Here is a 27,573-nt window from a genome sequence, read left to right as displayed (position 1 = left end):
TTTCTCTTGGAACCCACTCCGTTACCCTTAAGGACCAGCGGTTATCTTGCCTTCGCATTACATGCCCTGCCCAAGCCCATTTCTTTCTCTTGATTTCGACTAGGATGTCATTAACCCGTGTTTGTTCCCTCACCCACTCTGCCCGCTTCCGATCTCTTAACGTTACACCTATCATTTTTCTTTCCATGGCTCGCTGCGTTGTCCTTAACCTAAGCTGAACTCTTTTCGTTAGCCTCCACGTTTCTGCCCCGTAGGTGAGTACCGGTAAGATTATGCTGTTGTACACTTTCCTCTTGAGGGAAATTGGTAAACTGCCACTCATGATCTGCGAGAATTTGCCATATGCGCTCCAGCCCATTCTTATCCTTCTAGTTATCTCCCTCTCATGATCTGGATCAGCTGTCACTACCTGCCCTAAGACTCAGTACTCTGTGAATTATACAATTTGTAGCCAAGCACAGAAAAGGCATTTCCTCGCACTCCATAATGCACCCACTGCAAACAAACACAAAACTCTCGTTAGGCCAGCCATAGAACACTGCTGTTTAGCAGTAAACGAAAAAGCTTTGAAGTGAAAAAGACAGTCGCCCATAATTTGTAGTGTGATGGGAGAGTGACAATGTTCAAAACCTTGCTCCCTAATGTTACTCTCTTCTCAAAAATTATGAATACAGTCGCCGACCGATTTTTCGGACTCGAAGGGACCCGAAAAATGGTCCGAATAATCGAACAGTCCGAAAAATCCGTGAAGTACAAAAAATCACAATTGAGATGAAATCGGCTTAAAAATGTCACTGATTTTACCTTCCGACATATTTCTCTTGCTAGCGACGATTTGCGCCAAAGTTGTGCTTTCACTGAGCACGCTAGGCAGCAAAGTCATCGCATTTAGTTGGAATACTTCCCACGCTTCTTTGACGGGCCCGGCGGGGTCATGTTGTCCACAACCCAAGTGTGCACCACATCGCTCGTTAAACACGCGCAAAGATAAGGTATTTCTCTTTCAAAGCGGCGGAACCGCCGGACGCAATCACAAAACGGCGAACGGATGCAACTTCGTGAAGACTGAGCGCCACTCGGTCAGAGAAACACAAGTGACGAAACGGCGAACGTATGAGACCCGCCGCGGTGGCTCAGTGGTTGGGGCGCTCGGCTACTGATCCGGAGTACCCGGGTTGGAACCCGACCGCGGTGGCCGCGTTTTGATGGAGGCGAAACGCAAAGGCGCCCGTGTGCTGTGCGATGTCAGTGCACGTTAGAGATCCCCAGGTGGTCGAAATTATTCCGGAGCCCTCCATTACGGCACCTCTTTCTTACTTTTTTTCTCTGTCCCTCCTTTATCCCTTCCCGCCGAGATGCGAGATAGCTCCTCCACAATTTCGTTCCCCCAACAACCAATTTTCAGTAACTGCCCGTGACAAAAGCAAGTTGACGGCGATGACAATCCGGCTGCCACCTCAAAGTGTCAGATCGCAGGGGCCTCTACTGGCAACAATGAGGCACCGAAAGTGTGTCAAGCGAAGCCAGCTGCAGCGTAAATCCACTTCAATCCAAGATGGCGCCTTTTGCGCCGGCGTAAAGCCGATAAGATGGCTGATTTTGGCCCGCAAGCGACTGAGATTAACCCGAAAAATCGAACTTTTGGAGTTCAAAGCTATGAAGTCCGAAATATCCGTCGCGAATATGTACGCGCTTCTATGGGGTGACTGATGGTCCCTCATCGAGGTCCGAATTACCCGTCGGCTACTGTACTCTCCAACCACAGCGACACGAACAAGTGGTCCAATTCCAAGTCTGACAGGAATGAACTACATGGCGGCACACTACAGCTATTCACAACCGATGTCCAAAACTTAAATAGCAGCAAATGCCTAGGGTGCGGTGGAGCACAGTACACGGCCTAACAAGGATTTCGAATATTTTGCCAGCTACGCTTTAACGATGGTCCATGCACTTGCATGATGGCCATTTAGTGGCACAGCAGCTCGGCTAGGAAATACCGTGTGCTCTAACCTCAACTATTGAACATGCCATTCCAGAGCCACAGCTTAGGTTTACAAAGAAATTAATTCCCATTTGCACTGGAGGACATACTAACTCAGCCTGGATCCCTGAATGTTGCACATGCAAGTCCTCGGCCACTTGACCAGCAAGCAAGATGACATCAATGGCATTCTTAGCCATGGAAGAAAGACATTGCATTCCGAAAAGCAGTGCAGTAGTTGCTAATTGGCAATACAGCTCTGCAAATGCAGCGGGACATCAAAGAACAGGACACTTATGTACAAGCATTTATTTGACACCCCATGTAAAAAAAAAAGTCCTTCAAACATAACTTAAGTTATAAGAGTTTGTACACAGAATGAGGATGGCAAACAAGTCCAGAGAACACATATCCAGCCAAAGGGTAGGTGGGAACATGGTGGCCGAATGACACTTGTGATCGTTAACAAATGAGTGATGAGAGATGCCATCCACCCTCTGGAAGTCCTAGACAGCTTTCTACAATTCATCCTTTGTAGAGTCATCCTTGTCAGTTGGTGGTGGAGTGCCACCCGAGTACAGCTTCGCTACAATGGGTTGAACAATTTCTTCCAAAGACTTCTTCTGGGCCTTGAGTTCTTCAGCATCTGCATCAGAGTTCTGTTCCAACCATTTGATGGTCTCTTCAACAGCCTCCTTGATCTTCGTCTTCTCCTTGTCTTCCAACTTGGCACCGAGCTTCTCCTTGTCTTCTACTTGGTTCTTGAGTGAATATGCGTAGGACTCCAACTCGTTGCGAGCCTCAACTTTTTCTTTGACCTTCTTATCCTCATCAGCGAACTTCTCTGCATCCTTCACCATCCTTTCAATGTCCTCTGGGGTCAGCCTGTTTTGGTCATTGCTGATGACGATCTTCTGCTTGTTGCCTGTACCCTTGTCTTCTGCACTGACTTTCAGGATGCCGTTGACATCGATCTCAAAGGTGACCTCAATCTGAGGCACACCACGTGGTGCTGGAGGAATTCCAGTCAGATCAAACCTTCCCAGCTGGTGGTTGTCCTTGGTCATGGGTCGCTCACCTTCGTAGACTTGGATGGTCACAGTAGACTGGTCATCAGAAGCTGTGGAGAAAATCTGAGACTTCTTTGTGGGAATGACAGTATTACGAGGGATGAGCTTGGTCATCACCCCACCAACAGTCTCAATGCCAAGGGTGAGTGGGTTGACATCAAGGAGCACAAGGTCGCCAGTGTCTTCCTCGCCCCCAAGGACGCCAGCCTGCACAGCAGCACCATAAGCCACAGCTTCATCGGGATTGATTCCTCGGGTGGGCTCCTTGCCATTGAAGAACTCCTTGACCAGCTGCTGGACCTTTGGGATCCTGGTAGAGCCACCAACCAGGACTATCTCATCGACATCACTCTTCTTCAGGTCACCATCCTCGAGCACCTTCTGGACTGGCTTCATGGTTGAGCGAAAGAGGTCCATGTTCAACTCTTCGAACTTGGCCCTGGTCAGAGTCTCACTGAAATCTTCTCCCTCAAAGAAGGATTCGATTTCAATTCTGGCCTGGTGAGCAGTAGACAGAGTACGCTTTGCCTTTTCAACCTCTCGACGCAGCTTTTGCACAGCACGGTTATCTTTGCGCACATCCTGGCCAGTTTTCTTTTTGTAAAGCTTGATGAAGTGTTCCATTACGCGCTGGTCAAAGTCCTCTCCACCTGTACCCAGGAAAGGGTAAGTAATTAAGAAGAAGAACAAGCACTACGGCACGCACATTCAGTTTAAGGAAATGTGAAGGGGGCCAGTCATACAAGCAACACTAGCAATACTCCAGCAACTTCAGAGATATGGAAACATAATAGCAAATGACTAGGGGTAGATAATCAAGGTTCACAAAACGCAGGTCACACTTACCAAGATGAGTGTCGCCATTGGTAGACACGACTTCGAAGACTCCATTGTCGATGGTAAGGAGAGAGACATCAAAGGTTCCACCACCCAAGTCAAAAACCAGAATGTTCTTCTCCCCCTCTTTCTTGTCAAGACCGTAGGCAATAGCAGCAGCTGTGGGCTCATTGATGATTCTCATGACATTAAGGCCAGCAATGGTTCCAGCATCCTTAGTTGCCTGGCGCTGAGCATCGTTGAAGTAGGCTGGCACAGTCACAACAGCATGGGTTACTTTCTTGCCAAGATAGGCCTCTGCAGTTTCCTTCATTTTGGACAAAACCATGGCAGAAATCTCCTCTGGAGCGAATACCTTCTCGTCCTTGCCAGAGGCCTTCACCTGGGGAGAAAAAAAAAAACAGTGAGGCGTGGAAGTAGAAGCATGTCAGTGAAACTGATAATAGGGATAAAAAGGAACACTTCTTTTGAGACTGTATTCGTATATGCCACAGCAAAGAGGTTGGAGATTTTGTATTCTGCTTTATCAATGGGCTACATCCACAGCTGAAATGGGCCAGCAACCTTGTGGGCACACAACAAAGGGAAGGCGTGAAGTGGCACTTACCACAATGTGAGGTTTGCCGTTCTTTTCCTTCACAATAAATGGGAAGTACTTGACATCATGCTGGACAGATGGGTCAGTCCAGTCACGGCCAATGAGCCGCTTGGCGTCAAATACTGTGTTCTCAGGATTGCTCGTAAGTTGGTTCTTTGCTGCATCGCCGATGAGACGTTCCCCCTCCGCAGTGAAAGCGACGTACGAAGGAGTGATGCGGTTTCCTTGGTCATTGGCAATGATTTCTACTCGGCCATTCTTGAAAACACCAACGCTAAAAACGAAACAAACAAAACGGTAAATATATTGCACCTTAAGGAAATCAGAAACCGAAACCGGTAAAATGGCATGAACATAAACGTACGCGGCATGCAGGTAATAACAGCGCTTACCATGAATAAGTTGTCCCAAGATCGATGCCAATGACGGTGCCAACATTTTCCTTGTCTTTCGCAGCATCGCTCTCTTTCTTCGCAGACACAACGGCAGCGACCAGGAGCGCTGCCGTTAGGCACAACGAAAATTTGTGCATTCTGATGCGCACCTGCGAATGACCAGAGAAGCAATTAACTCGGCGCCACCGAAACTCGCTTGACGTGCAAGGTCATCATCGGTCACACACCCCGACATAGGCCGTATGCCTGCAGGTAATGAGAACGTGCCGAAATAACGCCTCTAAATGCGACTTACAAGTCCCATCGGCGGAAATGCGCTGTGCATGGACACAGTCGTAGCACAGCCCACCTAACGCCGACGAAACCCCGAGTACACGTCAGCTTTCATAAAGATGCCGGCAGGCTGGTAAACTTGAGACAACATATTACAGAAGTTCTTCATACCATTTAATACTGTTACGTTAAGTTGCGTGTCTCGATCACACATGCACACGAAGCAAATGACATATTTAAGATGCAAACAAGATGGCTTTCAGTTGCAAGTCCACGTCACCGCAAGCCGTGCACTTGGAACTGATGCCTCCAGTTTTAAGAAAACTACGAAGCAAGTAATCACTGCCCAATTCAGGAAACCTCCGCCAACAAGATTAAAAGCTATATGCGTGTAACGAATTTGAAGGAAATTCATATGCGTGTGGTCCCGGCGCGCCAACTTGGCGCAACTACCCGCAGGGGCGGAAATTCGATTAAAGCGACAAAATATCCCTTAAGCAGCGAAAAAACCCGGGAAGCACAAAAGCGGGAACGAGAAATACACACTCACGTTCCTCAACGGAAACTCCAGATGAGCGGTGACAGAAGTTTTGAACAGCCGACAGCCCTCGACCAACGCAAACACCTCAGGATCACCTGCAATCACGCCGAACAACTGACAGACTCCACTCTCGAAGCAGGCATGATATAAGGAGTGGCTTCTCAGCGTGGCGTCACCTCATTGGTCAGTCGAGGATAGACCGAGGTTCTTCATTGGTCAGGTTCAAGGCACGTGGTACACCCAACAAACGACACGTAGCTTTCGCATTCAAGATAGCATGAGAAAGCGCTAGAAAAATGCTGCTTGTAGTGACACGTAGCGTGACGTGTCGCGACGTTTTGGTTTGGAAAAAATTTAGGTGAAAAAAAAAAGAAACAGAAATCAGCAAGGAGTAAAGACGTGCTTCAACCAAAGCCCGCGGTATTAATTTTAGCAGTTCCATTATTTTAGCAGTACGCGAAAGTTATCCTTGCCGCTTTCCGTAAAGAAGTGAGCATAATTCAAAAAGGAGTTTATTTTCGTTAGACATCTGAATTTGCAGCATTGGTGTTAGCGACAACCACAGTTAACGCTCTGCCTCTGCTACCTTCTCTACGCCGCCACCTCTGCAACCATTACGACACACACAAATGTGAAGTGGAAGGTGCACGAACGTTCTCGCAAGAACCTGAGGGGAAGGGGTGTGGTCATGAGGTGACCTGAAAACCGAAACTTGCGTTGCGTCATATTCCTCAGGTCATAGGTTTGATGAAAGACTATACAAGAACTATGCTATGTATTTTTTTTTTAAATTAGAAACAACCAATTGCTAAATGTAAAACGCTGCGGGGGTGTTTTGTGCCTCGACATTTGATCATAGATTGATGACAGAATCCTAGCCTATCCAGGTTTGCAAATGGAATGGCCGCCACCATTCGTCTCGTTTGTCTTACGTAGCATCTGGAATTCGTTTTGGAGGTAAGGGACTGCTCAGTTATATTGGTGCATTTTAAACTTAGGAACAACAACAAAAAAACCGCGCAGGTGCGGTCCAGTGCTACCTGCGCTCTTTCTGTGTTCCACCTGACTCCCCGCTCGTCGAACAAGCGTAGCTTGTCACAATTTCATGAAAATTGACGTGGAATTTCATCGTCTGTACTGTATTCTAATTTACTAGAATTTTAATAACAGCGCCTCATGCTGATAAGTTGCATCAGCGAGTTGTCATTCGCCGTGTGGCATTGCACCTGTGATGATGGTCATCATTCCTAAAACGTTAGATGCTGGAATGTTCTGCGTTCTCCCGTAGCTGCACGCTTTGGTTTCTTTTTCTCATCGCTGCTATACGCTTCGTACAAAGCTTCCTTTTTCGTTTCCAGGCAGTAATAACAAAATTGCCGCCGCGGTGGCTCAGTGGTTATGGCGCTCGGCTCCTGACCCGAAAGACGTGGATTCGATCCCGGCCGCAGCGGTCGCATTTCGATGGAGGCCCGTGTACTCTGCGATGTCAGTGCACGTCAAAGAACCCCAGGCGGTCGAAATTTCTGGAGCACTTCATTACAACGTCCCTCATAGCCGGAGGCGCTTTGGTACGCTCACGACCGTGTGCTGTGCGATGTAAGTGCACGTTAAAGATCCCCAGGTGCTAGAAATTATTCCGGAGGCCTCCCCGACGGCACCCCTTTCTTCTCTTACTCCCTCCTTTATCCCTTCACTGACAGCGCGGTTTGGGTGTCCACCTCGGAATGAGACAAATACTGTGCAGTTTCCTTTTCTCAAAACTACTAATTTTGGAATTGGCGTACAGTAATAGAAGCGGTCGTGGGCACGTTAAACCCCATGAACCAAAACCTAATAACAAATTATGTGGACGGGTGTGTGACATTTTGCTCATCGCGACGCATTATTTCATGCCGTCTAGTTATATTAACTGATTAATACTGATCATGTCAATTTCGCTGACACTGTGGTAGACCGCACATGTGCGAGTAATTTTTTCCATAGCAATCATGTTACCATTTGCGCGTTCATAACGTGGTTTTGCTTCCAGATTCGTGTGTTATGGGTACGCCGCCGTCGCGGAATAGCGATTTAATTAAGAAATGCAGTGAATAACATTACTTACGGGTAAAGTGAATGACAACCTTCCTTGTGATTTCCGTAATGACAGTGGGAAGTTGTAGTGTACTTGTGCTATTCTGCCACTAACTACTAATACTGTCCTCCTCTATAAAACCCTCTTGCATCCTTTATACCTTGACTTGTCTGCACCTGGCAGTGGTTGGCAACGGTTACTGTTTGTAATTTTATTTTGCTTCTTTAACATGCTTGACTCGTATGCTGTAGCTATCCATACATCTGTAATTCTGCCAGTAATGAAACTCCAAATCAAAATTCAGCCATGGGCTGCACCTACTTACCGGAGGTTAGAGCGCGGAAGTACTGCCTATGAGTGTTGCAGTCAGGTGTTGGCAGCACTTGGCAGTTTTCCGTGTTCCTCCGAATTCATGTTTTGAGCAGTCCAGGGTGTGTCAGGTCGTGGAAGAATCACTGCAGAGCAAAGCACGTTGTGCATACAGGAATCTCTCTGCAGATGATTCCATTCTTGTTAATGCAGATAATGCAGGCATCAGCTCATTGCATGGGTATAGAACAACACTTTTGGTAAGATGAGTGAATGATAAATCTTCGCATGAAATGTATGAAGTGCTTCTGATGCACACTGCTGGGAGCTGCACTGCTTCACCTGGGTCACCTTTAGGATGAACATCAAAACTGTAGCATGCGTCCACTGGATGCACCACCTGTGCCCTCGCTGTGCGCTGTGCATCAGCTGCTGGAGTGCACCGTGATGCAGTTTGTGCACAGCTCACGCGCTCATCTTAACTTTGGGGCACCTGTACAGTGAATATCCAACTGCGTAGGCATTATGCAATTGACATGTTAACACTGTTTGCCTGCATTTATTTTAATTTAAGGCATAGTGACAATCTGAAAATCCAATAGTACTTTATAAGCTGAGTTTTTTATCACTTTCTCAGGCATTAGATTCTGTTACACAGCATTGCTCCTTTTGAAAAGAAGCATTCTACTGAAGCTATTCATCATATGTGAAAGTGAGGAACATATGTACCCCTCTCTTGTTTAATTTGTCTAACATTGCTGCTGATAATGGTTTCATACTGTGGCAAAGGTAGCCTGCAATTCAAGCAATGCATACCCAAGTCTTGTGGTACATACATTGTGAAGTTAGAGAAGTGAGTGTATTGGAAATCTCCTTGGTAGAGCAAGATTTCTTTTGCAAAAAAGGAGCAAGCATTCCAGCCAGACGTAGCATAATGGCATAGGAGAAACCTCAATGCGACTTCAGAAGCAATGTTGGCAAACTTTTTCATGCAATAATTGCATGGTTCAGTACGCCATGATTAAGAGCCTTGTGCGTTTTTGTTCCTTCACTGTTATTCAGTTATGTACTGTTTCCAAATATTTTTACAATGTTCCCTTCCAATATTTTACTTCCTGTTGAATCCACCTTTATCACATGGCCAACTTGTGCATGTGTGCCTCTCCTCCTCTGCCCTCTCCTGGGCTCCACTGGTTGAAAACAAACCACCAGCTTCTAGTGTGCATGTGCAGCTTTTGCTGGTGACCAGTGCAAGCGAAAGATGGCGGCAGCTGCCAAGCACGCATCTATCACATCCCATGTGCATTCGTTTCCAACCAGTTTTCTGTGTAACACATGAATTTTCATTCACTCCCTAAAGGGTGCCACATCTTGTGAAAGGCAATTTGCAGAAAACTAAAAATACATGGAACCATATGTTCTGTGGTAAAATTTTGGCATCGGTGTGCCCACCAAGAGCTGCGTAATCAGTATTCATAACCTGGGTGTCATTAAAATGCACTGGGTTTTCTTTTTTTCATGAAGATTTCATTGCTTAAAACATAGTGACTGGCTAGTTGGTTCTGCATACTGGAAAAATTGCAGCGCAGCAGTAACAAATACGAGACGAGAAGGACGCGAACACAAGCGCTGACTAACAACTCAGCGCTTGTGTTTGCGTCCTTCTCGTCTCATATTTGTTACTGCTACGCTGCAATTTTTCCAGTAAGATTTCATTGTATTTTGTTATCATCTACACGCTCTTCTGAGCATATTCTGAAGAAAAGGAAGATTTTTAAAAGGAGCAGTACCTTTGCATCACTGACTGGAGTAATGGAATGGTGGCTGCCTTCATAGCATGGTGGCGTAGATGAGCACTTTTCTATTCATGCATACTTACAGCACGCAAGCATGCAAGTAATCGCATTGGAGGTAACGAAACAGACCTTGAAGAGCTGTGAAACTGACTTTTTTGGGTTTGTTTATGTTGGATGATTTGGACACAGAGGCTATTACTCAGAAGTCGTTATATGGCAAAAATTTCTTCTGCATGTGTTCTGTTAAGGGAGTTTTCTAATACAAACTTTTGGGCAAGCTGATTGGGATGTTCTGACAAAACTGCAGTGCCAAGAAACCATGGTGACATACGCTGACAGAAGCATTCACCTGTGTGTGTTTTCATTCTTGTGAACATGGTTTCTTTGCAGTGCAGTTATGTCATAACAGAGCTGTATGTGATAAAAATGACTCTCCTGTTACTCCACAGCTTTCCTTCTCAACTTGTTCACCTTTGTTACTGGGACTGAGTTTTGCCGAGAGAAAGCTGCATTGTGTTGACATAAGTGTCGGCTTTTGGCTGGGCTAGGGTGAGAGCTAAACCTAGTTATTGGCAAAGTGGGCCCAAATGCCTCTGTGTGAGGTGTCATTCACACCTCACGAAATGCAACAATCATATTGGTGCAGAGGTGGGGTTCCAGCCATATGGTGATGTATTTCTTATCACATCACTGCTTCATACCAGCCAAGGAAACAGCAGATCACCTGGCTTTGCAGGTGAATCATCTTTGCAGCCCACAGTACAGCAAGAGTGTCTCATTGCAGGTCAGAACAGTCGCAGTGATGTACATGAACTATGGGAACTGACCACAGGTGCAGACCACTTGATTTTGGAGTGGAAAATTACACTCTGCATAGGGAGTGCTGGGCTGACTTGGAGATGTGGTTGGTTCCCACCTTTTTATATCTTTTTTAAATCAGAAAAAGATATAAGTGAACATTATTTAAGAAACCGAAGTGCTTAGCTGCGTTTGAAAGTACACAAATTATTGGTGATGTAACCTTGGCAAGCCCACTGACTGGGCTTGCCCAGTTGCCCGCTTGACATTTAATGGTCACGGGAAGCTAAAAATGTGCGTGCAATGTTGTCTTTGTTGTTTGAGCACTACGATTTTAAAAAAAAGTAATGGCAAATTATGGGGCTTGTGCAAAGCTCATAAACTTGACTCTGATGCTCATAATGGGCCTCTCTACATGTTTTATGCATTAGAATGTAATCATCAAAATCATTTCAGGGTTCCTTTAAGGCGCATTGGTCAGCTAAAGGTTACATTTCCTGGGCTAAAACCACATAAACCAACATTTATTTTTAGTTTCTTACTACTGTAGAAGTAGTGCTCAATGATGTATGTCCTGTGTTGAAAAAATTTTTTGAAATACTTTACAGCACTTGTAGCGCAACCATTGTGGCACAGGCATTTTGCACACCACTTTCCACTGTACCAAAAAGTTGCAGTCCTTGGAAAACTTCAAAGTACTGTAGACACCAAATTTTTTCTTGCATGTTTTCTTCCAAACGACGCGCTAGACATTGGTATACACAGAGCACCCCGTAGTATACATCTGCGACCGCTAATAATTTGTTATTGAACTTGTTCTTGACGCAATTTCGGTTTTGTTTCATCAACCAAACAATGGCTGTGACGTGTAGTTGATGTTTAGGTCATGTGAGGCACAAAAAAACAGCAATATAACTGCTGATACGTCGTTTGTTGTAATTCTAACTATTGAAGCAGGCTGGTTGAAGTGCTTTGGTGAGTTAGGACCACATATCAGCGTTTATATTGCCATATTTTTGTGCGTCACTACACGTCACAGCCATCGTTCGGTTGATGATACCGAAACAGCATGTGTGAAGAAATTCAATTATATATTATTTAGCGGTTGTAGGCTAAAACCACGCAGTGATCCATGCATTCTAATGTCTAACACATCATTTGAAAGAAGAAAGCATGCAATAAAGTTAGTTGTCTATTGTACTTTAAGGTAAGGTGCAGCAAGGCAGATCGACTGTGCATATGATTTTTTTTTTTTTACTTTGTGCTAGCCTATATTTCCAACTTTCTAAGTTTACAGTACTCATCGAATTGATTGCATGTACAGAGCATGTTTAATGTTGTGCTAAACAGTTTTGTTAGTGTTCCTGTATATGCTTGCAAAGGGAGCAGAGTTGCACGACTGTTTTCCCCGCATCAGCCGTAATGCTGTTTGCAGAGTGGCGGTCACATGATCCTGCTGACGCCTAATGCTCCAATTCATTGCGGTGCAGCTGACTTCACAGGTGCAGTGCTGCTTCCTCGCATGCGCGCGCATCAAAGCACCCTGCCATGTACAGGCACCTGGAACTATCTGCCCATGCGCTCTTGTACTGGCGGTGTCACTGGCGGCGAGCGGTATGTGGTAGCAGTGGTTGGTACACGCTATGCTATGCTGTTTAGCGTAGCGTGTGAGGTTTTGTGCTTAATTAAATGCCTGGCGATCCCGCTTATGCCATGATGCAGCAAAGTGCTAGGGAAATCACCGAAGATATCTGGAGGACTGGTGAGTTTTCAGTGCAGTGTTTTTATTTGAAAAAAGTACTGTACATTTGCATCAGTGGCTGAATCTAAACAGGAAAAGGAAAATGTGCTGCTTCTAATCCATCATAACTTTAATCCGGCCCGAGAAAAGGTAAGTGAAATGCCAAACACCGCTGGTGATGCCCTAATCATCGCTGCTGCCACATGAGCCGCAGCTTTCCTGCAGAGCTTGGAACATAATGGCGGAACTTCGTGCAACTGTGCTTCTTGTCGGAGTATATACAAAAACACTAAGTTTTGTACCACTGTAGCGCCATAGAACCCTCCCTCTCACAAAGCTGGTTTCTGGAAGCAGTTTGAGAACTGTTAACTTTGTAACTACAGGTGTCGTAAATGCTGGCGTTAACAGTCAGACATTTTGCATTAATTTGCAACTTCATGGCATTTTAAACTGCAAGTTCCATTAGAGGTGTCTTAAACTTCATAAACCATAATTACTCCTGGTGATGTTATAGTTTGCTTGAGTAAGTTGGGCTAATCAGCAGCTTGTACCATCGAATGGGACAATATTGTTAAGCCGTGCTAACAGCCACTTTCTGTTGTAAACTTACTACCCAAGACTTTCCCATCAGGGTGTCTAGAGTGATTTCTAGATAATGTTATTAGTCACATTGAGAATGTGGGAGTTGTCACCTTATTGAAGGCACTGTTCTCATGAAAATACCATTTAAATGCACATGAAACACGAATGTAGCCAAGAGAGTTCGAGCGGTACTTTCTAGAAACGAATGGACAGTGTACAAAATTATCTTTACTGTCCATTGAAAGGAAAGGCCACGGCTTGGTCTGAAGAAATTGTGTATCTAAATGTGAAAAAAAAGGTCAACACCTGAAAAACTGCAGGCTCATCATGTTTAAGATATTTAATAATTGCTAACAGAATCAAGGCCGCACCAAACTTCAAACATTGCACGAAATGAGCAAGTTTCTGGCAGGTGTACTTGACAGTATATCCCATTAACATCATCAAATTGTAAAGAAATCTGCAGAGTACAAAGTGGTAATATATATGGCCTTAATTGACAATGAAAAAAAAATTCAGGGGACCACTGTGTTGACCTAAAGTGCGGTGAGGCGAAAGCTTTTAGCATGGTGTTGCTGCTTGTATCACTGATGTGTGGTTAAGATGCTAATTAAGTACACAATTGTTTATGAATCTTAAATGCTGGAGACACTGGAGTGCATTTGGGAGGAATCTGTCTGATTCGACGCCTTTCTACAAACTCTCTCCAGTGTCCTAGACAAGGAGAACTACATATGCGTTGGCAGGAAGTAGCGTAGTCGTTAGCACGCTCGGCTGCGGTGCACAAGGATGGTGGTTCGAATCCCATTGTGCACAAAGGTTTTTTTTCTTATAGAGTTGAAGAGCGTAACGGACGCATGGACGGATGGACGCGAGCATGAGCCATTAAAGGCTTTCGCCTTAAAAACATTCACTTCAGTGGAAGTAGCAGCCGCCATGTAGACATCGCACAGTCAAGCCATCAAGGAACTATGTGTAAATTATCTTAAAACATATCTGAGAGGACTACATGGCAGCCCTAGTGTTACATAAGAGAAACAAGAAAATGGCAATCGTAAGTGGTATCAGGCAGGGAGACACAATCTTCTTTGCTACATGTCTGCTAGAAGTGTTCAGAGTGCTGGTGGAAGGGTTAGGTTAAAGGGACACCGAGGACAAATTAGCGAGTTTTAGAATAGGGTGACCCTGTTGGTTAGGGGGATAGGGTAATAGTGGAGTGCCACTGCTTATGTGCAGAACACTCGCCAGTGCACTGGTGCAGGACGATAATGCCCCTCAAGTAATTGTTCTGTGCATTCGCAGTGGCACCCTGCTATTCCTTTATCCCCCTAATCGGTATGGTTCCTCTGTTCTGAAACTCCCTATTGAAGTTGGCCTATACAGTCAGCCTATATAGTGAACAGGTAAAAAATCATGATATGGCTGAAATTCATGATACAAAAATTTTGTCAAAAACGCGGCAAGTGTAGTGCAATTTAACCAGTAAAAGCATGGCAACTTATACCCCTGTCACACGGGCACCGCAAAGGCCTTTGAGACACAGGTCCTTATATCCAAAGGCGTAAGGAGTGCAGCTACACGGCACAAAAGTTGCGCCTTTGCCGCTGGAGCCTTGGAGGCGAAGGCGCTCGTCAGAGACCTTTGGAGCCCAAAGGCGCGGCCTTAGAGAACCTGCGATCGCAGTGCCATCCAACGTCAAAAAGTAAAAGCAATAAAAAAATAGATACAGCCAACAATGTTTGAAAATATTTTTTTTTAAATACGAAAAGTGTGTCTGGCTGTGCTCTTTGTGCGGGTGTTTATATTTTATGCCCAGATTTCAAGGCAGTGAAAGTGTTGCAGCAACACCGAGTGCCCCTGGTAGCCCCTGGTGACAGGGGTATTAGGCGATATTACCAGAGAGTAGGGAGAGACCTTTTTCGTAGATTGAACCAATTGCGGTGTCAAGGGGAGGCTGCTGCCACCCCGAAATTTTCCGATTGCTTGTTTCAGGCCCTTACTAGGAAGCTGTTTTCTGATAATGGAGCCCGTATTAGGCCCCCCCTTGCCGCTCCATTTTCTTAATCTTCATAAGAAGCTATGCCACAGAGGTATCATATCAGTCTATAATTGGAGGTTACTCAGAGGTGTCTTTGTCCTTCAGTGGGCTCAACTTGGATTGCCATGATTGGTGAAAAAGTTTAAACCTGCAGCTGCGAAACTGTGGCTGAAAATATTGTAGGTTGCTTTGTGTGATTTCTTTAACTGTTAGCAACATTATACCTTGACTTATATGCATTTGGCAGTGGTTTCTATTTGTAATTTCATTATTTCTATTTAAGCTACCAAAGCTACCACTGTGGCTCAGTGGTTATGGTGCTCAGTTGCTGGCTCAAAAGACGCGGGTTTGGTCCCGGCCGCGGCGGTCACATTTCGATGGACACGAAATGCTAGAGGCCCATGTACTGTGCGGTGTCAGTGCACGTGAAAGAACCCCGGGTGGTCGAAATTATCTGGAGCCCTCCACTAGGGCGTCTCTCATAGCCTGAGTCTCTTCGGGACGTTGGACTCTATAAAACCAAACCAAGCCAAACCATTATTCTGTTTGTTATGCTTGACTCCGTGTTGTAGCTACCCAGAATTCTTTAATTCCAGCAGTTATGAAACTCTGAATCAAAATCCAGCCATGACCAATGGCTACTTTTCAGAAGTTAGAATATGGAGGCACTGCCTATGAGTGTTGCAGTCATCTGTTGGTAGCACAATGCAATTTTCCTTCCTGCACCAAGTACATGTTTTGAGCAGTCCTGGACACTTCATCTGAATATTGAAAATGGAGTAGCACCCGGCTGTCCTCCAAATTTTGGACGATCAGAGTGCTAGAATTCAGTACATGGGCCCTATGGGGAGTTTTGCAGTGGACAGATCAAAGAGGTTTGGTAGCACACTTGCTTATATATGCCTCATGTTTGCTTTCTTTTTTTTTTTTCAAAAAGAGCGCAGTTTTAGCTAGCACCTGCTGCACCGCATGATTTGTTCATACTAAAGGCCCTTGTGTTCCGCGAAAATCACCTGTTTGAGCATTTTTCGCTGAATTATGTGTTAGCAGCTACATTTTCTTTTTTTGGCGATATTTGTTTGTGAACATTGCTAAAAATGATGGGAATGTGATAAATTTTAATCGTCGTGAATTCTCTTGAAGGGAGGGTAGAATCTGGTAACTAATTAAGTTCTGCTTATGCCTTGGTATTCTTGCTGACCCATCCACTGAAGCAAGGTAGTGCTGTGGCTTTGGCAGTAACGCGCTGACAAGCTTATACGAGGGAAGAGTCACGACAATGGTGCCTGTCTAAAGCGGTACTACCATAGTTGCATGAAAACAACGCAACGAGAGGTTTTTTCTTTGAGTCATTCGCTTCAGAAAGCACCTCGGGTTTATTTGGAACCAAACTGCGAATACGGTGCGATTTTTTTTCACTGTTCTTTGAGATACCCACATATGTTATAGTGGGCAATAAAAAAAAATAAAAGTGCACTGCCCACACCACAATTTGCACAACTGGCGACCCACAGCGAGCTCAACCACCAGGCTCATGAGCTATGAGGAAATGGCAACTTCTCAACAATCTTGGGTCATCAAAGCAAAGCGTACGGCTCCACTGGCGAGACAGTTCCTAAAAGAAGGTGGCATGGCCACCGCTGCTGCAGGAAAGGCTGTATGCATTTGGGAGGCTTCCCGTGTGGGAGGCTTCCCACGGAATAGTGCAGATCCTTTATTCTCAAAGCGCTTAGCCATACTTAGTGCACAGTATACTATCCTCTCAGGATTGAGGTGGGGGGGGGGGGGGGGGGGGGGGTTGTATGTGTGTGTTTAGAGAGAGAGAAAATGAGAGAGAGTCAGTGGACGCCATTTGCATGAGGGGTTTCTTTGAGGGGCATTTGCCGCTTTGTTCTTTGGAACACCGTGTGCTCGGTCTCGCCAAATACTTGCTGATACAACCAAATGGTGGTTTCCATTTCACTTCTCTTTTGCTTAACTGGCTCATCTGTCTTTGTTGATTGAGAAGAGGATAAATGCTGTGACTTGGTGCTCACATGTTGCTTGTCAGTTGGCTATTTAGCTTCAAGTGGCACAGTGCACCTGCAAGATACATTTCTGCCTGGCAGTGTTGAATTTGCAGTGGTTCATCCATGAGTGAATAGTTTGAAAATGAATAATGTTACTGCAAGTGAGCACAAATGCATTTCTTGTTTTGAAAATAATCTTGTCATATGCTAGAGGCAGTCTAAAAGAAGCACCTATTGTTGTGACTTAGTGGCTGTGACATTTGGTTGCTGAGAATGAATTCATGGGTTTCATCCGTTTGATCCCAGTTTTGGCAGCCCCATTTGAGTGGAGGCAGAGTGGCTGTAGTGTCCCATAAACTCATGAGTTGTGGGATCCCAGTTGTGGCAGAGCTGCTGAACCTACGGCCGTGGGATTGGATCTCATTTGCAGTGGCCACATTTAAATGGAAGCAAGATGTAAAAAACACCCATGTGCTGTGTGACATGAGTGCATGTTACACTTACTTCTGTGGGAAAAAAATGAATCTGTTAAATTCAACTGGCATGCACAAGGTGTACACAGTGCATAACAAACTCGGGCCAAGTGGTGAAAATAATTATTACACGATGCTTTCAGGCACTTCGTTTCATTGGTGAATCATGTACTCCAGCACAAATGCCTTCAGATTAGCAGATGGGCTCATGCTTGAGTTGGAAAATTTTCACTGCACCACTACAGTAGCCAGAAGCTAGCAATGCCAGATAGTGGGGTGTTCATTGAACAGGCACAAATCAAAAGCATTATAGGTATTGCATTCTCGTTACAGCTGTGCATATTCCTGAAATTTCTGTGCATATGCCTGAATGCCATGCTTGTTTTTCACTGCATTTGTATCCTCATGCCATCTGTTGTGTTTGCAATAAACCAGCTAGTCCAGTTGAAGTTTTCAGTGCTGTATTTAGAAAAAAAAAAAAAATACTTTTGCAAACAGTTGTAAAATTGCGATTGCTTCCAGTGGCACTAAAGAGATTAGGTACCTAAAATTACTGATATTTAATTAGCAAATTCACCATGAATCCTTCTTTTCTCTTTGAAGGAACCCTGGACAACTCCTGAGCATGGAGAGCTAACACGCCTGACAAGTAGAGTACATCAACATGAAGGTTCAGCGGAGTTCCTACCCAGCAAGTGGCACCTGCAAATACAGCGCAGTAAGCTTCCTTTTGTTTCTGAGTGGCATTTCTGTCTGGTTTTTGCATGCATACCAAAGCTTCCTGTGTGACGTCATTGCCCACGCATAGCCACTGGCACTATGCCTCAAGATAGTGGCAAGCCGAGGGTTACCATGGGCAGTGACGTTGCTGCAGGGTGTTGCTCCTGAAGATGTAAATTAAGGGAAAACAGAGAAAATTTTGGCTGAGGGAAACTGCAAAAGCTAAACACTGTGCCTTTTTATTGCACATTTAGATTTCTTTTGATATGTGTCGCTCTTAAGGTACCTGACCTGTTCAGAGGCATTTCTTGGATTGTAAAATTGGTGTTTCACAGTGTGTTTTAAGTGATAGTAATGACCATTGTGATGCTTCCGAGTGAAGAGAACCAGGAAAAAGCACTTAAGGGTTGATTAGATAAATAAAAAGGCAAGTTTGCTGAAAATATGTGACTGTATTGTAATGATGCTTTTCATGTTTGATAGTTTATTTTGACTATCAAAGGTAAAGAGCAGCTTTAAGTTATGCATTTCAGTTTATTTTGACTAGCGAAGGCAAAAGACATCTTTAAGTTATACATTTGACTCTTCAGTTAGTGACCCACCATGGTTGCGCAGTTCAGAGCATCCGGCTGCAGAGCAAGCGTTAATGGGTTTGATCCTGGACGTAATGGTTACATTTTGATGGGGACAAAATGCTGGAACGACCTGGTACTGAGATTACAGTGCAAGTTTTAAAGAACCCTAGTTCATTGAAATTAACCTGGACTGGCATGCTTTGCAGGCCACAGTGCTGCTTTGGCATGGAAAAATTTGTAAACCCTTTGTTCCCCAGTAGCCACTCATATGGCCAGCAATTTTGAGCAGATGCCGATCATAGAAAAAAAGTGAAGCTGAAATGGCATCAAATATTTCTGCTGTGCTGCTGCTGGCTTGGAAGCAGTATTATAGCATGTTATTTTACAGGTTCGCTTCTCTTCTGTGACCAGTAATCTGGCGATATTTTGTAGCAAAGCACCTCATTATGTATCATTGCAACAAGTTGGTACTGAAAATCTAGTTATAACACTGTGGAACACTGGCATTTGTACTTTTCATGTTATGAACTATTTGTGTCGCACAACTGTGCACTTGAAGTTCATGGAATTCAGTGCGAGAAAACTTAATTTTGTTGCTGTCTTTGCACACTGCCTGGAGTAGATAGTATATGCACCCTAATTCTAAGGGTGCGATACATAATGAAACATTAAATCTGTCAGTGTACCCTATCTGCAAAGAAATTAAATTTCTTTGCCATAGTGACATTCTGTTGTGGGTGTGCTATTGTCGACATATAAAGATGGTGGTGGTAGTGGTTTATTTAAAATAACGTAAAAGGAAGGTAAAAGAATGTTCCTGTTTTATGCATGTGGTACCTGGTATTTTAGAGTTCCAGACACGGTCACCCTCATTCTCATGATAGCTTCACATGATGAGAGAACTGTGAGGGAAGGTAGAGGAGTGAGCTGAATCGAGAGTAAGGGAGGGAAATCTGTTTAGTGCGAGTGTGAGGCAGGAAGTCCTGAATCAGCCTTCTATGGTTACCGGCATCATGTCCTCATGAGTGGATGTTTCAGCCTTCTGTGATTTAGATATGGTACGTCAAGAAGTAACAAAGCATTTATTTTTCTAAGCTTCAACATGTTCTGTAGATGATGCCACTTGTCTTGTACATGTGTCATTTGTGCAGTCCTGTCTTCAGCACCTCATGTGCCTTTGTCCTTTAATATAGCTGATTAAAGCTGAAATTTGGGCGAGTTGGTAAGCGTTGTACAGGGTCGTCCACTTCCAGCTTGAGCACTGCTCTGTGCCACCGGTGCTCTGCAGAGCGCGTCTCGCGGGCACCTGGGGAACTATTGCACAGGCGTGGTGAGAGCTCTAGGTGGGTGCACCGGGTTTGTCGTCTGCTACAGTCCGCCATCTACAGCTGGTGCAGGCCGAGGTAAGTGCAGGAATGTGTTGCAGCAGACGACAAAGCTAGAACACCTGCCATTCGACTTTCACTGTGCCTGTGCATTAGTTGTCCAGGTGCCTGTGAGAGAGGCTCCGCAGAGCGCCGGCGGCACGGAGCTGCGTTTAAGTTGGAAGTAGATGTCCCTGTAAGTCAGTAGCACAGACAAAGACGGGATGTCGACAGAAACACAGACAAGCACTGACTATCAACTGAATTTATTGAAGAAGTGGGACACATATTAATATGGCCTGAAACTAAAATCAATCTAAAACCAATCAAGCATTTCAAAACATAGCCGGAACAATTGCAGCTGTGACATGTGGGAGGTAAATTAGACCACATCTTTGTTAGACAAGGTCATAGAAAGATGACTAGTGCATGTTATGCCCTTATTCTGAATATAGAAAGATTTCGAGGGTCAGCTTGTCTTTGTGTCAGAAAGAATGAGTGTGCTAGTGTTTATTAAAATATTATAAGTTATTAAAATAACTGACCGCACTGATTCTGTTAAGCTTCAAGAAGATCTTACAAGCATATCTAACTGGTTCGAGAAATGGTTCATGTAACTAAATACTAACAAATGTAAAACAATGCATGTATCGCATCACACTAACATCACTGACAACACGTGCACTTGCTTTCTTTGCGACATTTCCCTTGAATCCGTCAACTCATACAGATACGTATGTGTTCATATTTCGCGTAATCTATCATGGCACATGCACGGCGAACGTGTCACTAATGACGCTAACTGGGTTCTTGGATACTTACATCGAAATTTCTTTGCTGCGCCTCTGCCGTTAAGACTAACACTTTACAAAACATTAGTAAGGCCAAAGCTAGAATATGCATGTGCAGTATGCGATCCCAGTCAAATCATACTAATAAACACACTTGAACCCATTCAAAATTGCGCAGCATGTTTCATCTTATCTAACTATTTCCGTCACGCCAGCATTACTTCCATGAAAAGTGCCCTTACCCTGCCGGACCTTTCTTCGCGCCGTAAATGTTTTCAACTTTGTCTTTTCCATAGAATGTATCATCACAACCCTGTATTAAAGGATCATCTTTTTGCTCACCCATCATACATATCATCCGGTTCTGACCACATGTTTAAAGTTGCTGTTCCATTTTCCAGGGGGGCGCTGCGAGCAGCCGAAGCGAGCGGACGTGTGTCACATGCGCTCCGCAGTTCTCAGTCTTTTGGACCCGGATAATCCGACTGGACCACCACAATTTTGGCTGGGATCGACGCAGGAAGTGAAAAGGACCACGAGGACCCAAAATTCAAGCCGGTGGGTCCAATATTTTGGATTTTATCGGCATTTGAATTTTCCAAGTGGCCGACCAGGCGTGAAGCCTAACGAGGCTTAGCACGAGAGCGGAACTCCGCAGCCTCCCCGGCCTCGGCCCGAGGTAGAGAAGACCCGGAACGATGTCCCAAACAGACCTCCTCAACTACGACCGACCCTCAGCAACAGGCCCGACAAGATTTTCGGCCGAATCGCAAATGGAGGAAGACATCGAGGTGATGCCCGAGCAGCAGCAGCAGCAAGTCCGAGGCGGACCGGCGGCGGCAGCGGCGGGTAGCCAAGCCCTAGGAAGCAGCACCCCAGCAACGCAACTTTCACAAGTAAGCACTAATGACGGATCCAACGCGGATTGGGAAATCGCCATGTCGAGAAGACAGAAAAGGCGCCAACAACGTGGCGAGCAGCAGCAAGTTTTGGTGGGAAAGAGCCTAGGGAATTCCCTAGGGCGGGAAGGAGCGCCGCCGAGGAGGAGACTCCCGCCGCTTCCGAGAGACGACCTCAAGGTAGTCCTGCGACCGAGGGGACTTGCGGTTAAAGACCTGCAGACACATCAAGTGGCGCGGGCGGTAGTCGCGGCTACCGGACAAGGGTGCAAGGCGGAGGACCTGATCATCCGACTGCGCAATGGTTCGAATATTATCATCGTAAGCACAGACAACGAAGCTGCGGCCCAGAAGATTCGGTGCATCACGCAACTGAGCTTCGGGGGCAAGAGCTACACCGTCAACGGCCACGTGGCGGCGCCGGAAGGCACGCTGCGCGGAGTCATCCATGGCGTGGACCCAGGGACCTCGCCGGAGGAACTGAAGACCAACCTTCGAGTCCGTACGCAAGGCGTGAAGATCCTGGCGGCCCGCATGCTGGGGAACTCCAGCACGGCCGTAATCACTTTCGACGGACCCGCGCTCCCGAAGCAGGTGCTGTACTACGGTGGGGAGATGTGGTGTTACCCCTGCCGGCCCACAAGGCAGGTGTGCTACGCCTGCGGCCAACAGGGGCACCGAATGGACGTCTGCCCGATCACGGAGACCAGAACCTGCCGACAGTGCGGCTGCCAAAACCCAGAGGAGATGCACCAGTGCACGCCAAAGTGCCTGCTGTGTGGCGGCGGCCACGCGGCGGGGACCAAAGATTGCAAGCAACACCTCAAGCCAGCGAGCGAGCTGAGATGGGGCCCTCAACAACAGCAGCGACGCAGTCGCAGCCGCAGCCGTGGAAGGCGGCCGCGGTGGTTCCGGGACGACAGCCAGGGCCGGAGCGAGTCACGGAGCCGCAGCCACGGCAGGAGCCGGAGTCGGGGACCGCTAGACCGGGACGAGTCCTTCCCGCCCCTGGACAACGCCGGCAAGCCGGGGCAGCGACAACAACAGCAGACGAAGAAGAGCGGCGGCGTTAAGGTGAGCTGGGAAGACGGCCCTCCCAAATCGCTTTATGCTCCGCACTCTAACACAAACACGCAAACACAAAACAATCAATTAATGGCAGAGATTAAAAACCTTAGGCGCGAGCTCGAGCAGAGTTGCAGAGAATCGAACGAGCTGAAAAGACAGAAAAAAACGATGAGAACAGGCTACTCGCCAATTAGAACACCAACCCCTCCTCCTATGGAGATGCAACGAAACAACAGTGAGGGGAGCAATCCCAACGACAAAATAGAAACTTTCATGACTCAAATACTTGAGCGAATGCAGCAAATGCAAAACGAAATACAACAGACTCAACAAAAGTTTGCCTTGCAAGAGCAGAGCTTCAGAAATTACGTTAAGAACCAAAACACCCAAAGAACCACTAACGACGCTAGAGACAGACTATTTAACGAACGTAGGTTCGGCACAGATACCCCAAGCACACCCAACAATAACCAAACGTGGCAGAACGCAAACAACAACAATTAGAAATTTGGCAGTGGAACTGTAGGGGGTACAAGAATAAGCAGGGCCTTCTACAGCAGTTTATTCACACCAGACGTAATCATGTTACAAGAAACTAACACCACCCCTACACTCAGGGGCTACACATGTCAGGAGAGCGGCCGTACGGCAACCCTTATAAGTAACCAAGTAGTAGCCATAACACACAAAGCAATTGAGGACACCCAGATCGAACATGTAATTACGGAAATAATACCCAAAAAGAAAAGGAAAGCTAAAAGCACCTTTATCATTAACCTATACAGCCCGCCTAGGCAAACCAAAGGAGACTTCATTAGGCTCTTCGCTGGGGCAAGAAAGATGGCGGGACAAAACACCCTAGTGATAGCAGGCGATTTCAACGCCAAGAGTCCAAGGTGGGGCTACCCTAAGAGGACAAAAAGGGGCGCGGCATATGCACGGCGGCAGAAAACGCGGGTCGCGAGCTGCTAACCGACGAAAACCAAGCAACTAGACAGGGAAATAGCGCGAGTCCAGACACGTGTCCTGACTTAAGCTTTGTAAGGGGCGCCAAGAACGCGGAGTGGGAGAACCTGCTCGAGAACCTTGGCAGCGACCATCATATCCTAAGAATCAGCCTCACGGCGGAAAACGTCCAGAGGAAGATTGGCACGGCCCGGCTGACAGATTGGGACGCCTTCAGAGCGCACTGCAGACAGTCGAGGGAAACACCATCAGCTCAGCAGAGGACTGGAGCCAACAACTAAGGCAAATCCAGGACCTTTACACTAAAGAAGTCGACAGAACAGAGCAAACACCCGAGGTGGACAAGCGGCTCCTCAAGCTATTGGAGGCAAGACGCGGACTCACCAAGCGGTGGAAGAGACAGAAACTCAACAGAAAACTCAAAAAAAAAAATTGCGGACATCACCAGGCAGACAGAGGAGTACGAGAACCAGCTGGCCAGACAGGAATGGCAGCAATTCAGCAATTCGCTGAGCGGCACCCTCAGCACAGCTAGGACGTGGCAGATCCTCAAAGCTCTCCTGGATCCGAGCAAAAACAAGTCAGAAGGCAGCAAGGCTATACAGCGGCTAGCCTACCAGTACCAAGGGACGGACGAACAACTATTAGAAGAAGTCAAGATCAAATGCTACGGCAGAGATCAGGTCGAAAACTACAAAGAAGAATACCGCGGGGAAGACAACCCCACTATGGACAGACCCATCACGAGGGAAGAAGTAGTAGAAGCGATCAGATCGGCAACGAAAAACACGGCAGCAGGAGCGGATAAGATCCGGAACTCCCTGATCGGAAATCTCAGCGACGATGCAATCGACCAACTAACCAAATACCTCAACACACTCTGGCAAGAAGGAAGAGTTCCGGCAGAATGGAAACATGCCGTCGTCCTAATGATTCCGAAGCCAGGCAAGAAGCTACAAATAAAGAATCTCAGGCCGATATCCCTCACGTCGTGCCTGGGAAAACTCTACGAGAAAGTAATCACCAGACGAATTCAATCTTACCTGGAGAAAGAGCAACTGTACCCGGACAGTATGTTTGGATTCAGGGCCAACCTCTCTACACAAGACGTGCTACTCCAACTCAAGGAGGAAGGGCTCGAGACGATGCCAAAAGCGGGCGAAAACGTGGTCATGGCCCTCGACATAAAAGGGGCATTTGACAACGTGAGCCACGCGTCCATCATTGAGGGCATAAACAATACCAACTGCGGGAAGAGAACCCATGACTACATCAGGGACTTCCTAAGCAACAGAACAGCAACAGTGGGCCTGGGCGAGCTGAGAAGCGACGTCTTTCACACGCCCTGCAAAGGCACACCCCAAGTATCCGTCATATCGCCCGTCCTCGTCAACGTGGCAATGATCGGCTTAGCAAACAGACTAAAGAAGATCCAAGGTATCCAGCACGCGATGTACGCCGACGACGTCACAATCTGGACCACTCAGGGATCACTCGGTGAAAAGCAAGAGAGGCTGCAAGAGGCTGCCACCTGCGTGGAAAACTACACCAAAGAACGGGGCCTACGATGCTCGACGGAAAAATCGGAACTCCTCAGAATTGGCAAACATCCCACCCAGGCAACACTAGAAGTCACCCTCGAGGGACAACACGTCCCTGAGAAGAACATGATTAGAATTTTGGGAATGTGGCTGCAAAGCAGCCGCAAGTGCAGCCACACCATCAGCCTGCTAAGCAAGGCAGCGGAACAGGTGGGCCGCATGATCAACCGACTCTCCCAGAAAAGACACCGAATGAGAGAGGAAGACACCCTCAAACTCGTCAACAGCCTCATCATCAGCTAAGTCACGTACTCCCTGCCGTACCACGCAACCACCAAGGCGGAAAGAGAGCAAGCCGACACCATCCTCATTAAGGCTTACAAGACAGCCCTCCACCTACCCAGAAACACGTCCAACGAGAAACTCCTGCAGTTGGGCGTCAGCAACACCTTCAGCGAACTCGCGGAAGCGCTGCTGGGTGCACAGACCATCAGACTCGGAGGCACCCCCGCAGGACGGGCGCTCCTGAAAAGGCTGGGTCGGGACACGCGCGGACTAGTCGATAGATACGCAGAGGTTCCGGACCACCTCAGAAAATCCTTTAACATAGGGCCTATGCCAAAGAACATGGACCGTAATCTCCACGCAAACCGACGCAAGGCTAGGGCAGAATACGTCGAACGAACGCTAGCCCCAAAAGACAACACTGTCTACACAGACGCTGCCGTCTATCCATGCGGAGCAGAACATGCAGCCGCAATGGTGGTAGTAGACAACGAAGGAAACCTAGTGACGAGCGCCACGGCGAAAGTCGCTGGCGGCAGCAGAAGGCTATAGGACCGGCCGCCCCCTAAATATTCTAACAGATTCGAAAGAAACGTGCAAAAACTACACGAAGGGCAGAATTAGCAAAACGGCCCTCAGGATACTCAGCGGGGTAGCCCCTACCGAGTTAAACAAACCCAGACACAATCTGATTTGGATCCCAGGCCACGTGGGGGTAGAGGGAAACGAAAGGGCAGACAGCCTAGCTTGAGGCGAAGCAATCCAAGCAGGACAGTCTAACGCCCCGGAGTTCCATCTGCAAGCCTGCGAGAGGGGATACGCAGAACTTTTAAACTTACACAGGGGGGATCAGAATCAAATATCCACCACCACACAAAGCTCTGACAAAGGAGGAGGCCACCATCTGGCGTAGACTACAGACAAACACCTTCTCCAACCTACACATACTCAACAAATTGTTCCCATCACAATACAGGGCCACCTGCCCGTGGTGCGGAGCCACACCCACACTTTATCACATTACTTGGGGGTGCGAACGCAACAAAGCATTCCACAAACACGAACACCCGAGTGCGGAGCAATGGGAGAGCCGTCTCACCAGCAGCGAGCTCACGGCCCAACGGGCCTTAGTGAGGCACGCGGGCGATGCAGCACGGCTCAGTGGAGCCCTGGAATAGGGGCCCACCCATGCTGAAGAGAAGACTCCGATCGCCAGCGCCAAGAACGAAGACGACGGAGCTTTCGAATCTGCGAATCTCTTGAATGGATCAATAAAAGTTTTCACTCACTCACTCCATTTTCCAAAACAAAATTGTGTCATAATTCATTTAATCCCAAAACCAGCGCAGACTGAAACGACCTTCCTCCCTCCATCGCTGCCATTTCTGACATCTACAATTTCAAGACTATTGTATTTTCTGCCATTTTGTAAAATAATATTGTATAACAGGCACTGTTTATTTTATGTACCTTACCACTCCTTTCTGTAATGCCTTTGGGCCTGGAAAGTATATGAAATACATAAATAAATAAATTGGTGTGTATTTACACTTTTTACATTGAACATCTGTGTGGGAAAGGGATCATTTTAGTGTGTTAGCACTACTACCTGCATTGCCTACCACAGAAACCCGATGTCTGAAGCCGATTTGACCTTTGTGGCAGGCTGCTCACCTGGCCACAGGGTTGTAGCGCAGCAGCGCCACCTGTACTCTGGAAGAAGAAATAAAGTGAAAACAGCGTGCGATGAGGTCCAACACGGGGAGCAATGGTCGCCAACTCAAACCTGGAAATAATTAACGGCTTTTGCGGCTTCTTTCAATCCTGTGGTGCAATCCATAGGGTA

General features: G+C 46.6%; 2 protein-coding genes across 8 annotated transcripts; one reads left to right on the top strand and one right to left on the bottom strand.

Annotated features, from left to right (window-relative positions):
• Positions 1–2,277: 2,277 nt before the first annotated feature.
• On the bottom strand, positions 2,278–5,865 carry Hsc70-3 (heat shock protein 70 cognate 3). The gene is made up of 5 exons (XM_077649134.1): positions 5,708–5,865; positions 4,882–5,033; positions 4,499–4,763; positions 3,901–4,273; positions 2,278–3,704 (listed from the first exon to the last, which is right to left on the bottom strand). The coding sequence occupies exons 2-5, from the start codon at positions 5,019–5,021 to the stop codon at positions 2,503–2,505; spliced, it is 1,980 nt and encodes a 659-aa protein (XP_077505260.1). The 5' UTR covers positions 5,022–5,033; positions 5,708–5,865; the 3' UTR covers positions 2,278–2,502.
• A 523-nt stretch (positions 5,866–6,388) lies between these two features.
• On the top strand, positions 6,389–24,656 carry LOC144115019 (uncharacterized). 7 transcript variants are annotated; one of them, XM_077649138.1, is made up of 5 exons: positions 6,389–6,655; positions 10,662–10,781; positions 12,166–12,289; positions 18,122–18,236; positions 21,370–24,656. In XM_077649138.1, the coding sequence occupies exon 5, from the start codon at positions 21,667–21,669 to the stop codon at positions 23,437–23,439; it is 1,773 nt and encodes a 590-aa protein (XP_077505264.1). In that variant the 5' UTR covers positions 6,389–6,655; positions 10,662–10,781; positions 12,166–12,289; positions 18,122–18,236; positions 21,370–21,666; the 3' UTR covers positions 23,440–24,656. The 7 variants fall into 7 exon arrangements, with proteins under 7 accessions (XP_077505264.1, XP_077505263.1, XP_077505262.1 ...); XM_077649137.1 differs by lacking the exon at positions 12,166–12,289 and adding an exon at positions 7,057–7,294; XM_077649136.1 differs by lacking the exon at positions 12,166–12,289.
• The last annotated feature ends 2,917 nt before the right edge of the window (positions 24,657–27,573 follow it).

Source organism: Amblyomma americanum, chromosome 1 (assembly GCF_052857255.1).
Source record: "Amblyomma americanum isolate KBUSLIRL-KWMA chromosome 1, ASM5285725v1, whole genome shotgun sequence".
NCBI classification, from domain to species: Eukaryota; Metazoa; Arthropoda; class Arachnida; order Ixodida; family Ixodidae; genus Amblyomma; species Amblyomma americanum.
Note: the sequence above shows the minus strand (reverse complement) of the source record. Positions and strands in the feature narration are given on the sequence as shown.

Bases quoted from the DNA above. Each gene is read 5' to 3' on its own strand.
- Hsc70-3 (XM_077649134.1), bottom strand. From the start codon at position 5,021: ATGCACAAATTTTCGTTGTGCCTAACGGCAGCGCTCCTGGTCGCTGCC. The intron at 4,764-4,881 runs GTAAGCGCTGTT...TTTCGTTTTTAG, and splicing joins CTTGGGACAACTTATTCATG to CGTTGGTGTTTTCAAGAATG. The intron at 4,274-4,498 runs GTAAGTGCCACT...TTTTCTCCCCAG, and splicing joins ACGGCAAACCTCACATTGTG to GTGAAGGCCTCTGGCAAGGA.
- LOC144115019 (XM_077649139.1), top strand. From the start codon at position 21,667: ATGTCCCAAACAGACCTCCTCAACTACGACCGACCCTCAGCAACAGGC.